This window comes from Culex quinquefasciatus, chromosome 3, assembly GCF_015732765.1.
Source record: "Culex quinquefasciatus strain JHB chromosome 3, VPISU_Cqui_1.0_pri_paternal, whole genome shotgun sequence".
In the NCBI taxonomy this organism is placed as follows: Eukaryota; Metazoa; Arthropoda; class Insecta; order Diptera; family Culicidae; genus Culex; species Culex quinquefasciatus.
In genome coordinates this window covers 28,354,597-28,368,832 of record NC_051863.1, presented here as the reverse complement: position 1 = coordinate 28,368,832, position 14,236 = coordinate 28,354,597, and the positions used below count along the sequence as shown (strand labels likewise).

Sequence of the window (14,236 nt, the reverse complement as noted above, 5' to 3'; positions counted from 1 at the left end):
TACGATGCAACGGCTCCGAGATACAGCAAATTCAAATTACAAAATACAAAAATATTGAAAAATATTTGCAACGGCCTAACTAAGAGAAAAAAATGTATAAAACAAATCTTGGAATTATGTGTAATTTTCTTATTCGAATTATTATGTTTTTTTAACTATTACTTTAATTTCAATTTGAAGCTAACATTTCAAAAGAGCACAAAACGATAAAATGTAAAGTATGCACCATAAAAAATATTTCCAGACAATACTATCGATGGCATGCACATGGAATAATTCCCGTTGATGGCATGCACATGGAATTTCAATAAAAATTAAAAATAAATTTTATTCGATGATATTAATATTTGTATCCACTGACCTAGATAATTGTGTTTTGTTAATGTTTTTTTTTTAACGTTTGCTTTGGCTATGTTTTGACAAACATTTTCTGCGAAAAAAAAAACATAATGCGGTATTGGAAATCAAAATTTCACAAATTCCTTAAGCAAAACCGGTACAGAAATTCTCAGCACGGAAAGTGAAAATTTCAAATTTCAGTCTAGGGACTCGTAATCGGGCTGTAGTGGACGAAATTGGATGCTTCAAATTGCAAGAGGTGGGTTTTTTGTCCTCTATCTGACCACCACAAAATTTCCCTCCGAGAGGTTAAACTGGTTCCGGGACAATCCGGATTGTTTAACGGTATTGTTCCGAAACAGTATTTTTGGTCGAAAAATGTCAATAAAAAAGATGAAAACAGTGTATATTTCGAACAAATATTGTTAAAACTTGTTCAATAGAAACTCTTACAACAGAAAATAGCAATTTTATAAAAATAGTTGTTTATAAACTAATGTTTTGATAAGTTTTACTTTAAAAAACTAAATTTAAACCAATTTTTAATATAAACTAACTTAACAAAGTTATCAGAAGTTCAAAGTTGTCACAAACTGGCTACAGGTACTAGTATTTGACACAGAAACAACATTTCATAAATGAATTCACTTAAATCGATCAGATTTTGTACTTTTATTAGGGGTACGGACAAATATTTGATTCACTGTAGGTGCATTTCATTATTAATATAATGGAATTCATAAAAGCAAATCTCAATTGCAAATTTCATTTGTTTTTTTGTTTCTAAACTCAAGCGCAAAAGATAAAAATACGTACTTTGAGGATTCAGATTGTTAAGATCGTAGCAAATATTTTTTGAAGTTTATGTCCTTCGACTCTGACCAAAGTCATCACCAAATTTTAACATTCGTAACATTCATGTAGCCTTAGGGTACACAGCAACCAAAGAAGTTGTTGTCTTCTTATTCGAAAATTGTCAAACTTACGGACCCAATCCTGCATAAATATGATTGTAAAAATAGACAAATTATGTAGTAAATTATTTGATTGACAGCAGTTTTAGTGCAAAAGCTCTGGTTGATGTGAACCGTTAATTTATATATAAAAGTAAATTATTGGGCAAGTTGTAAACAGAATTGATTTCTAAAGCTGAAAAGTTCTCTCCGATCTTTTTTAATTTTACATTTTATTCAAATCCATATCAAAACAAATTTTAACGGTCTTGCCTAACAGAATAGTAAAAGAAGTTTACATTTCCCCTTCAAAAGTTTCTTTAAAAAATCAAGGAACAAAATATATATCTTTAAAATTTCGAGACATAGGCAAATACTGACGGGGACTGTTAACCCAATTATCAAGTTTCGTGAAAATTCACGGGGTTCAGAATTTTATTAATCTTTTAATTCTAAGATCAATTATAATATAATAAAGTTTTTTTTTATCTTGAAAGAACCAAGTTTGGAACTGCTCTTTCTTTTGTAAGGCTCCCTTAAAAATAAAATGGTGGATTGAAAATATACTATCGATGCTTTAAATTGATTGCTCATATTTCTTGATATTTTTATCACTACTCCAACGGAACTTCCAGTCTAATAATACGAATCTATATCCTGTGATATATTTATTTAATGTTACTTTTTCAAAAAAAAAACCATTATTCAATCTTTCAAAAAAAAAAAAATAATTTCACTCAGAAAAAAATTTGGAAATTTGTTAAAAACCAATCAAAATAAACTTGTTAATTTCAAAAGTTTTTATTGAAAAACTTTTATATTATCAAATAAACATTAGGATTAGCGGGATTAGCCATGTTCATATAGCATAACAACAAAAAAATACAAAATTGTATTTTGTAGTAGAACAACTGCAATCATCCTACCCTTTGCATTTGTTGATACAGTCGACTCTCTGGTTGTCAATATCCAAGGGACCGTCGAGGAAGAGAATCATTAGTTTACAGAACGATGCAGAATGAAGACTCGATTGAAAATATTTTTTTCTTGATACCCAGCTATGGGAGAGAATCATGGCAACGTCCCGCAAACAAAAACAAACTAATGTCAAACACCCTTCAAAGCTTCGTTTGGCAAACAAAAATGTCTGTGCAAGCCATGAGAAAGTGAAATTATTGACAACCGGAAGAGGTTTTTAAAGCAAACAGAATCCAAGGGACCGTCGAGGAAGAGATCCTTCAAGCAGGAGAAAATATCGAGGAATGAAGAGAATTGGAGTATGCAGATTGAAGGGACTGAAGGATTCATCGATGGATGGAGCAATATTGATATCGAGAAGATCGACAGCCAGAGAGTCGACCGTAACTTGGTGTTTTCGAAAATATTGTCTTTTCATTTGACTGAATCTTATTAATTTCATTTGATATGTTTTATTTTTAAATCATCAAATAGTTTATATCACGCTTTTCAATTGAAAATTAAATAATTTACAAAAAAAAACCTTTGTAAGAAAAATAGTTGAATGCTGTTAGTTTTATGGAAATTTGCAAATATCACAAACTTCACGTTTTCCGCGAAATCGTAAAATTTCACTAACGCACATTTACATGTTTTTTTTTGAAAATATTACATTGTAAAGCAAATTCAACTCAAAACTTTTCTTACTGAAATACTATTCTACTATCCAATTTATTAAAAAAAATGTAGGCATTCGAACCCTTGAAAAAAATTGAGATAGGCGCAACTGAAAAAGTTCGTTCTATTTAAAGATTGGTGTACTTCAAATTTCAATGCATAGAAAATTACATAAAATATATTTTTTTAAAGTAAATACGATGAGCTTGGTGAGATTATTTTTAAAATAATAGTCTTAAAATTTATTTATTCTCGCTATTCACAAATGACGTTTCAATTTTTAGAGGATTTTAGATCTCCTCTAATCTTGTTGGCTCATCGGAAAAGGGCTTTTAGATGGTTGACAAGTTTCTTAGAGATATTGAAGCTTTAGGTCGTTTAACAGATATGTAATATGTCATGCGGAAGCGGAATGCTGCATAGTGGCCAGCAAATATCGGAACACGTGGTTTTAGACATGCCAAAACGAAAGAAATCTCTCAAACAATTAAATTTCAACAGCTTTTCAAGCTGCCACCAAATTGGACCCTTATTTACATATTATATTAACCCCCTTCAAAACAACCTGTCCCCTAAGCTCCTCGAACGATTGTCACGCTCAATAATCTGCCCACTTGGCCCGGCCAGTCTGTTTGTTGCATCTAATTGCTCCTTTGTTGGAAGCCACTTGTGTCGAAACCAACCAACCAGACCGAACAAGTGCTGCCCCGAGCCGAATCTGGGAATTCCCCAGACCGCTCCGAATCCTTTACGGTTATAGTGCGGGAAATTCCGGCTTCTCCCGCCGCTCCTCTCCGAGGGCGCAACTTGATCCGATTTTGTGTCGAGGACTTGTCCCGGGACTTAATGTCGGGATTTCCCCCGGGAAGGGTCTCCCGGTTTTACGATCCGCACGGAGACTTTGTTCAAACGAAAAAATTCTACCTCGGCGGGACGAGAGGGAGAGAGCCAGGTCATAAATTGGGGGAGGGCGTGGAAGAAATCAGTCTGCGGACTTCGGAACCAGGCTTGGTTGGCTTTCTCTCGCTCATGTGAGGAAGATAAACAAAACACAAAAGTTGGGGCCGGCAACCGGGCCCCGGTTGGTCTTGTCGATTTTTTAAGCTTGATTGAACTCGTTCCGGAGGGAAAGACTACCTGGGACGAAAAGGGGAGTGTGACCAGTTTCAGAAGAATACGAAAACAGGTGGGTGCTTTTTTAAATGCTTTAGTAACTTCATCTATTTTCTGCCATTACAAAGGAAGTCAGTGTTCAATCAAACAACTCTCGGTGTATTATTCGCCAATAAATGGTAATAGTAGTGGTGTGCAGGACAAAACATAACCTAACATTACACTTCACTTCACTTGGGGTTTGTGTGTTTGTTCGTCCTCAACATACAATAATTCTTAAAGATAGATTCAAGTTCGAAAAAAAACTTACGTTTTAAACCTACTTTTAAATGGCCATTTTTGTGTGCTTGTGCTCTCTCGGTGTGCGCTTCCGTTTTCAAAGCGAGTTGTGTCTCCTTCCTAACAGCTAGTACGGCGGTTTCAGTTTACTGGCTTTGCTTAACTATTTAGTTATATAAAATTATAAAAGTCTAACACCTGAAGAGATATTGTTTCTCAGCACTCTCTTTGTAGTCTTGCAGTAGAGCAATTCTATAAGTTTTCGCAAATCGATATTTCATTGCATTTTTTTTCTTTGCTCGAAGTCCAAGTAGCCATTTTGCATCATTGATTCCTCCAAGTCTTCATATAAATTGAGAAGCTTTCCATTACATAGTTCTTTGGGCAAAAAAGAAAGACAAAACTTAAAAAAATATTTGTACCAGCCTAAACGAAGCAAAAATTTACTACATTTTTTACTTTCTAGAAAATACAAGAATTTTCATAAAATACCGTATTTTTCGAAATTACTCGAATTTGCAATATGGGTTTAACACCCAAAGTTTGATACGAAGAGAAATTTTGCATGCTTCATACATAAATTTAAATTTTGTATGCTTCATATAAAATTTTGCTTCGTTTGAAAAATACGGTATTTTGTAAAAAATAGTTAAAAATTTCTAATTAAGTTAAAACACATAAAATTTCGCTTCATTTGATATCTATTTTGCAAATTTAGAAAATTTTGCAAATTCAGAAAATTTGAGTATTTTAGAAAAAATACGGTATTTTGCGAAATTTTAGCTGTTGAAAAACTCTAATAAGAAGAAAGGCATACAAAATTTCGCTTCATTTGGCACCCATTTTCAAATTGTAAAAATTTTAGTATTTTAGAGAAAATACAGCATTTTGCAATTTTTTTAGTATTTTTCTAAAAAATTTAATAAAGTGAAAAACCATACAAAATTTTGCTTCATTTGGTTCCCATATTGCAAATTATGAAAATTTTGAAACTTTCGAAAAAAAACGGTAATTTTTAACAATTTTAGGTAGTGAAAAGGCATACAAATTTCGTTTCGTTACTACATTTAAAAATAAATTTCTTATTGAAAGCATTGAAACTTAAGCATGATATGGTTCAATAAGGTCGATTTTAGAAAGATTTAAAAATGAGTTATCGTCCAATATCGGCGTTTGGCAAACTAACAAATACAAAAATGTGCGAGTTTGTTTGCCATAGTCTAATAGCTCCTTAAACAACCTTGGACAGAACACAAAATAAAAACAGAGATTTGTTCGAAAAATAACTCATTCTGTTAACAAAAAATATAACAAGAAAATAAAATAATTGCGATATGTTTTATGATACGGTAAATAATTGATTTTGATGTTACATTGTTTTTATAAGTTTTTTTTACAAAATTTTAATATTTACCCAGGTCCAATAAGTTATTACATATTTTCGAATGCTGAACAAAATCAGTAACCAATGGGCTGCAGACAAACATTGTATAACACTTTAAAAAAACAGAAAGCTATTCAAGTGAGGCAAATAATCAAAATAGTTAACAATAAAAATTAATTACCAAATCCCAAAGTCCAAGCAATATAAAATAATAAAATATATTTCTCTATGGACACTTACACAAATTGTCTAACAAATTATTGATTTTCTTGGGGGGTTATATAACAATAATTTAAAAAAATCATCTTTAAATTTTACAAATATTTATAAATGTTTTAGTTTTATTACCACATTTTAAGTCTAATTTTTCCCATAGTTTTAGCCATATATATCGAAGCAAAAATAACAAAAAATAACAAATTTGGTTACGGAAAGTTGGTCAAAATTTTCAAAATAAAATTTTTAAAAATAAAATGTCATAACATATTTGGTTACATGAATAACGCTATAAATTGTTTTTTTTTTTATTTGAATGAAAGTCAAAATTTGCCATGAGCGTCACTACGAAGCGACCGTCAGTGAACGCACACGAAGTTGCACCAAACGAAACCGAGCGCAGCACTCAAGCACTCGCCTGACAGTCCACTCACCAGAGAGGAAAAAAGCGCACGTGGCTTTTTTTTCTCTCTGGTGAGAGGACTGTGTGAGTGACAACAAAGGCAAAATGTCAAAGTCAGGTTGACGTAGGGGTCATTCCAGCTGAAGCGGAACAGCATTTGAAAATTACCCTCTCCGATCCTACTCAAATTTGGCAGGGCTGTTGATACTATCGAAACATGCAAGAATTCCGAATTTCATCCAAATCGGACCACCCCCTTTATTTTTGTACCTCCCCAAAAAATCGACTTTTTGGCGATTTTTGTGCGAAACCCCTATTTTCAAACGGCGATAGCTCAGGAACCACAAATCTTAGAAGGTCGGTCTTAGACTCAATTTTGAAGGAAATTGGACTTAGAATCCATTTCCGAGATCAAAATTTGGATTAATTTATTGTTTCTACCTGTATTGCGCAATTGAAAACTTTAAACGGCCGTATCTCAAAACACCCCATCTTATTTTTTTGATTTGACCTCACCATCGTGTTCCCCGGCCAATTTTACATAAGAATCACTTATCGACAGAAAGGAATATGTTTCGTTCCAGAGATATCGAATTTTAAAGTTTTGAGTATTTGAGATTACCTACATTAGCTTCTTTCGCCGTATCTGCTAGAAGCACTCATAAGCGCTGTTCAATAACTGCTACCTGGTCATTTATTGGAATAAGATTTCATATTAAATAATCTTTAGCAAATTGGGCAAAATAACTGTATAACACTGTAGGCATCTGGCGTTAACGTGAAGACTTCCATCTTTGCCATGATTTTCGTTCTGGATATAAATTGTGCGTCGCTATTAATATTTTGACAACATTTCTTTTACAAGTTGTTTAGAATAGTCCCTAAACAAGCTGATTCCTTTTGGTAACGATTATCCCAATAATTGCAAAGTTATGGAAATCGCCATTGATCAATGATTGCCAACTAGGATGTCAATGATTGTACCTCAAAATTATGTAACTTTTGAAACACATTTGATTTAGACCAACAATTCTTTCAGTGGCTTTAAGAAGGCAACAACCGGCACATGCTGATTACATTTGGTGCAGAAATTCGTTAAATTGAATTCAGTACAGAACAATTTAGAGTGATGATCAATTTTCTTCGAAAATGATCAAAGGCTTCACCTTAAATCGCAAATGTTTATCCGCTTAAAAAAATAAGATGAATTTCTGTGCTAACCCACAGGATAGAGCAATAACGACACACAGTACAGGGCAGAATTGGATTCCGATGCAGCGAGCAGAAAAATGCAATTGATCTTGTTACTTGCAAGATTTACTGAACAATAAGTGCACGATACATTATTGAGTAAAAAATATGAATTAAAATGAATAAAATTTGTTGATACGTTGTACTCTAGTGAAGGACGATCACAAGGAGTAGGAAAAGGATTTCTGGAAAGTATAAAACTGAAAAATGTAAGAAAATCACAAAGTTCAGCTAGTTCCCAAAATTTAGTAGCGATGATTTAGACACCGTCCGAACAATAATGTGCTCCTGAGTGCTTCTAGTATATGCGGCGAATGAAGCTAATGTAGGTAATCTCAAATACTCAAAACTTTAAAATTCGATATCTCTGGAACGAAACATATTCCTTTCTGTCGATAAGTGATTCTTATGTAAAATTGGCCGGGGAACACGATGGTGAGGTCAAATCAAAAAAATAAGATGGGGTGTTTTGAGATACGGCCGTTTAAAGTTTTCAATTGCGCAATACAGGTAGAAAAAATAAATTAATCCAAATTTTGATCTCCGAAATGGATTCTACGTCCAATTTCCTTCAAAATTGAGTCTAAGACCGACCTTCTAAGATTTGTGGTTCCTGAGCTATCACCGTTTGAAAATAGGGGTTTCGCACAAAAATCGCCAAAAAGTCGATTTTTTGGGGAGGTACAAAAATGGAGGGGGTGGTCCGATTTGGATGAAATTTGGGATTTTTGCATGTTTTGATAGTATCAACAACCCTGCCAAATTTGAGTAGGATCGGAGAGGGTAATTTTCAAATTTGCACTTTTTCGTGCACAGTTGAGATGGAATGACCCGTAGGGGAGATGAACGAAGCGCTCAGTTTCAGTCACCATTAGATGGTCAAACGCACCGATCTGAAAGACGATGAGATGAACTGTCAATAAAAAAAAATCATGTCTCAAAAGTTGCAATTTTTTAATGCACTTAATCATGAAAAGCAAGAAAAAGCAGTCCGTTTTGCGATGCCTGTATGTTTGTCTATTCCTTTCTATTGACGTGGCTTTTTTCTTCTTAGTTAGATTGTAAAGTTCAAATATCGCGATCGTCTTTCTCGTTAGTCAGTCGGGTTTCTTTGTTCTATGATTTGCGATTGTTTCATGGGAAGATTCGATCTTGATTGCGTTAGCATAATATAAATTATATTTGACCTTTCGTTTCCCGCGAAATCACCTTTTAGCATTATAGCTCGTAAAGCACGGTGACAAATATTGTTTCAACGCGATTGTTCAAGTCCTTCAGATAACTCATAACTCATCAGCAATTAATTGGTCGCTCATCTTATAAAAACATAAAAGTATAAATAGCCTCAGGTCAACTCTACGTAAATGTGTTACGCTTAGTATAATATTCCACCTTTTAATCACACACAATTTTGATTCTATCTTTCCACAGCCGGCTGTCTAAGATTAAATCATCTGTGCTAAACTCAACACCAAATAACCGGGAATGGTCTCATCCGCATCATCCGATTGTTTGCCTTGAGAATACATAATACATTACCCTATCACTCAACGAAATTCATTGATTATTGGGCCACATCATCATCCTCTATGATGAAACCTGGCCATTACCCTTACCCACTAACAAAATCCCAAGTAGAAGTAGTTTTCCGGCACACGCGGGGGTGTGGATATCGTATAGAACCCACCCTTGGTAGCAGCCTGTGCTAACTAACATTCCCGTCCCATTCCCTCGAGATCTACAAACTGACATGGCGGGCGCCGTTGGTGGCCAATTACTGTTTCCTATTAGCAACGGCTCTAGTTTTGATGACCGTGGTGTTTTATCTTTTCAGCGCATTCATGCATGCTGTTGATAAGGGAAACATTATTTGATCGTTGAAGCGTATGACCGGTTGTGTTGATAGGATATTACGGTCCTGTTCAGCAACGGAGAAGGACAACCATGGGTGGTCTCTCATGCTCATGCTCATGCTCATGCTCATGCTCATGCTTAATCATGAAAAGCAAGAAAAATTCGAAGCGGGTAAAGTCGTCACATTGACTTTTTGTAATCATAATAACCTAAAACTTTGTAGAAAACACCAAATCGATCAGAAAATTGGGAAAAGATTCTGTTAAAATATAGCTATCGTTTTTGTTGAAGCAAATGAAGCAAAATGGCTACTCTGGACAAAACAAAATTGCATGTTTTTGCGAACGACTTGAGAACTGCTCGTCACTTTGATTTAAATGCTTTGTTGCTGGGATCTCTTTCATAAAGAGACATTTTCATTTAACACTAATGTCAGCTTGTTTTTTTTTTTACAGTTTTACGGCGATATAGAAAAATGCAACTTTCAAACCTTACAAACTACTACCTAGCGGCGCGTAAGAGTGGTGGTGGTGGGAAGAAATCATATCACAAAACTAGAAAACTCGATACTAAAAGTAGGGGGTACTGGATAATGATTAGAGATAGATTTGATTCGATATTTTAATCCTTACCACGAGCAAAAATCTTAAACTTAGTAAAATGACGAGATCGGAAGTATGTTTACTTGTTGTATTTATCCTCTCTAAGACTGGGTAGTTTAATCATTGACTTGATACGTTTTTTGTTTACTGAGATAACTGTGCGTTTTGCGTTCCGAAATCGTTTCATTTGTGCAAAGTAGGCTACTTTTTGCAACCCTTTCTTTCGACTTATACGCTAAGAAACTACTACCGACAGTCTTGTTGTTGCGTTTGTTACAAAGAAAAAACGTGCTTGTTTGTCTCGCGCGCGGTCGCAGTAGGCTAAGGCACTCGTGCGGTGGTGGTGATCAGCATTTACCGCTGCAAACGAACCAAAACAAAATGACGCCACGATTCGAGAATAAATGCATGTGGCGTCGCGAAAATCGACGCTCTTTTCAAGCACGTGGAAGACTAGTTGCAGTCTGTGGGTGTTTTTTGGGGTGGCTTACAGCTAGTAAAATGGTTAAAAATGCAGTTAATTTGAGAAATCTAGTCGCGTCGCCTACTGCGAGCCGTTGTGCGTGCCGACGACGATGGTCGCAGGCGCGACGCCGCCGTCTTTGTTCGGTGAGATCAGTTGGTGGAACTTGGCCTGCTGGCTGTGCAGTTCCTTTTGCATGTTGAGATGCTGGTGCAGCTGGATGGCGCTCAGTACGGCGGAGTCGATCTTGTTTGGCGGCTGCTGCGGGTGTTGTTCGATGACAAAGTTTAGCGGGTAACCTCCGGCGACGGCACCGTTGTCCACCTTGGCCGTGTACGACTCGTGGGTGGTTTTGAGGTGGTTTTTCATCTTGTCCGGCCGGCTGAACTCTTTGTTGCACACCGGGCACGGGAAAACCTTCCGCTGGGCGCCCTCGTGGTACAGGAAGGCGTGCCGCTGGAAGCTGTACTTGTTCTTGAACGTTTTCTGGACGCTTTCTTTGGCGCACTCCATGCACTGGTAGACGCCGTCGGTGATTTGCGCGTACCGGAACAGGTTCAAGCCGCGGACGGACATCTCCGTCAGCGCTTCCGCCTGGTCGTCCGGCGAGAGATTCTTCCTGCGGGCGCGACGCCGAGACGGTTGCTTCGCATGCGGTGTCCCGTCGAACGAGTCCTGTGACGGCGTGCGGCCCGAGGACAGCGGAGTCTCGGGCGAACCCAATTCCTGGTCCTCCGGGTCGCTACCGATGGTGACGTTACCGTTGCCGTTCTGCTGAATCAGTCGCATCTTGGCCTGGTGCAGGTTCTGGAGATGTTGCTGCTGCAGTTGGTGTAAGAAGAGCTGCTGTTGCTGCTTTGTTTGATCCTGACTTTCCGGTTGCTCCACGATCGAGCAGTCCTCCTCTGGTGCGGGTTCAAACTTGGGCATGATGAACTCCAGCTCCGAGTCCGAGTCCTCCTCGTCTTCGGCGTCGTCGTCGTCGATGGCCTCGACCTCGTCCGTAGTGATGTCCATCGGGGTGATCGTCGCGGTTGGTGGTGAAGGCGGATTGGGGATCGTTTGGGCGGGCTTGCTGAACTGCGGGATGATGGTGATTTCCGGTTTGTCGGCGAGGGCTGAAACAAGAATAACGGATTTTTAGTTTTTCTTCTTCTTTTAAAGCCGGTTTGATTTGCACGCTAATTATTGCAAGTTATCTAAATATAACGCTATTTTTATTTAAATGACCGATCTAAATATTTTAATCAATTATGAATTGCTTATGAACCGTAAACCGGGGAGACATTGATAGGATTTCACTTTGTTTTTGGAATATTTTCCAACTGGTAAGGTTTTTTCTCATGATTATTATTTTTAATGCATGTACTGAAATAGGCCACATAACGTCCATGCACTATATTTGAAAAAATAGTTTTTTTTAATAGTAAAAAAATAGTTATCTTAAAAATACTTATGTTGAATTCCGGGGTGACTTTGATAGTCATAGTTTTTCTTGTTAAAATCAAATTTAATGTGTTTAATTTTTATGTTTACGTAAATGTACCATCGCTAAAGATGCTGATATATTATTTTAAGAAAAAAAAAATAAATGTTTATAATTATTTAACTAAGTTTAATTTTTTTTTTAACAAAATACATATAAATTTAAGCTAGAATTGTTGAAAAGTAAAAAATTTGCTTTAAATTCGTTGAAACTAGTTTTGTTTATATTATTATCGATTTATATTTCATTTGTAACTGAATTCGAAACATAAATCATAAGTTTTCACATTTTATATGAAATTTGTACTACTTAAAATGTCTATAAATTTGGAGAATTTTTTGAATAATGTTTCCAAACACTTATTATTAATTATTTACAAACTTATTTTACCTTCTTCTAGTGGAACATTGTCCAGAGAATCCGAAATGACATTCCGTTTTCCGATTCGAAATCATATTTATTGAGTAAATCATGACACTTTGAGAATGTTAAAACAATACTAATCATCAATCATTTTCCTAAATATATTCAACTAACGTTTTATTTTATTTTTCATTTTTTAAACTGTTTCTAGACGTACTTTGAATACTTCTCTACCACGGTCAGTATGATTCCATACCATTCCGTACGTATTTAATTTGTACTCTTCATTTTACGGAAAAATATCAAACCTATCAAAGTCACCCCAGCTATCAAAGTCACCCTGTTTTACGGTATCTTGAAATTTGAGAAAATAAAAATTAAAGAATTTTAACAAATAAGCAATACCTAGTACAGTTAAAAAATTATTACTCAAAGAATGTATGCAAAGAAAAATAATTTTAGAGCTTTGAAATTGAAAAATTTTATGGTGTTGAAAATTCGAAGTTATAATATTTAAGAAATTTCAGAAATTGAAATTTTTAGATTCCACTTTTTTTTATTTTAGCAATTTAGAAATATATGATATTGTAAAAAATTTAAATTTTGATATTCAAGCATTGTAAAATTATATTTATTTTTACGATATTCACCTCAGAATTCAAAATTCTCTTTTGAAATTGTATGTTTTCAAAATTTTTAATTTCAGAGTTTCAGAAATAAGATATTTCGAAGTTAGGAGTTGGTGAGTTTCAGAATCCGGGAAATGAAAATTTTTAAATTGAAGACCTTAAGCATGTGAGAATTGAAGAAGCTTAAAATGTCCACAAAGCTTGGTTTTTCTTATTTCATTTTTGTTTTTGCTTATGAATAAAAAAAATAATAGGGCTGCACAATTTAAAATTTCAGAGCCTAAAATGAAGCAGGCTATAATTTGGTTTTGTATATTTGTAATTTTCTGTTCGTAGTTAATTTGAAGTTTTAAATTCTTGAAATTTCAATTAGAAAAATCTTTTCTTTATTTTTGTTTATTTTTTATTTTTGTTTTTTTAAGTATTGTGGATTCAAATAATTAGAAGTTTTTTTTGTTAAATTTTGATTTTAGAACTCAAAGCTCCAGAACATTAAAAAAAATTACTAAAATTGTTAGATTTAAATTCTGAAAATCTGAGATTTTTTAAATTGTGAAATTAATACATTTTGAAGAAGAGGAATAAAAAGATAAGCTCTTTAAAATTTTAAAATTTAAGATTCTAAAACTTATTATTTTTTTGGCATGAAATTCTAAAATATTTTAATTTGATAGTGAAGTTAACGATTTTAGAACTCTTATATTTTGTTTAAATATTTTATTTTAGACTAGATAAGTTAAGAAGAAATTGTTAGTTTCAGAATATCATATATGTTAATTTCTAAATTTTCAAATTTCGGAACAGATTTTTTTACATCATAAAACATTAAACTATAGAATTCTAGACTTTTGTTTTTAGAATTTCGAAGTTTTGTAATTGTGAATTCACAAATATTATTAAGTTTTATGAACAATTTAAGAGTTTGATTGTCTTATTTTTCTAAATTTAGAAATTTTTAAAATAACAATTTTTTTGTAGATCCAGAGTTTGAAAATAATCGTAATATTGTTGAGTTTTGGAGCTCGGCAATTTAAAAATTTTGAGGATTTTGTTTGTGAGCTCGCAAATTTTAAAATTTCAGGTTTTTAACAAATTAGAATTAAGAAAAAATATTTCCTCATTATATTTTTTTCTTTTTTTTTAAATTGATATTTTTTTAAAGCAAGATTTTTTTTTAAATTAACAATTACAAAAATTAAGTTGAAGATTATGTAGATTTAGAAATCAAGAATTTACGAACCTAATTTTAGAAGTTTTTACATTTCT

General features: G+C 34.2%; 1 protein-coding gene across 1 annotated transcript in view; it reads right to left on the bottom strand.

Moving 5' to 3' along the window:
• Nucleotides 1–10,502: 10,502 nt before the first annotated feature.
• LOC6042203 (protein tramtrack, beta isoform) overlaps nt 10,503–14,236 on the bottom strand; it is a 43,444-nt gene continuing 39,710 nt past the window's right edge. The window contains exon 4 of the mRNA XM_038258624.1: nt 10,503–11,610. Within this exon, the coding sequence (XP_038114552.1) occupies nt 10,574–11,610 (1,037 nt within the window). The 3' untranslated portion in view covers nt 10,503–10,573. The remainder of the gene's footprint in view (nt 11,611–14,236) is intronic.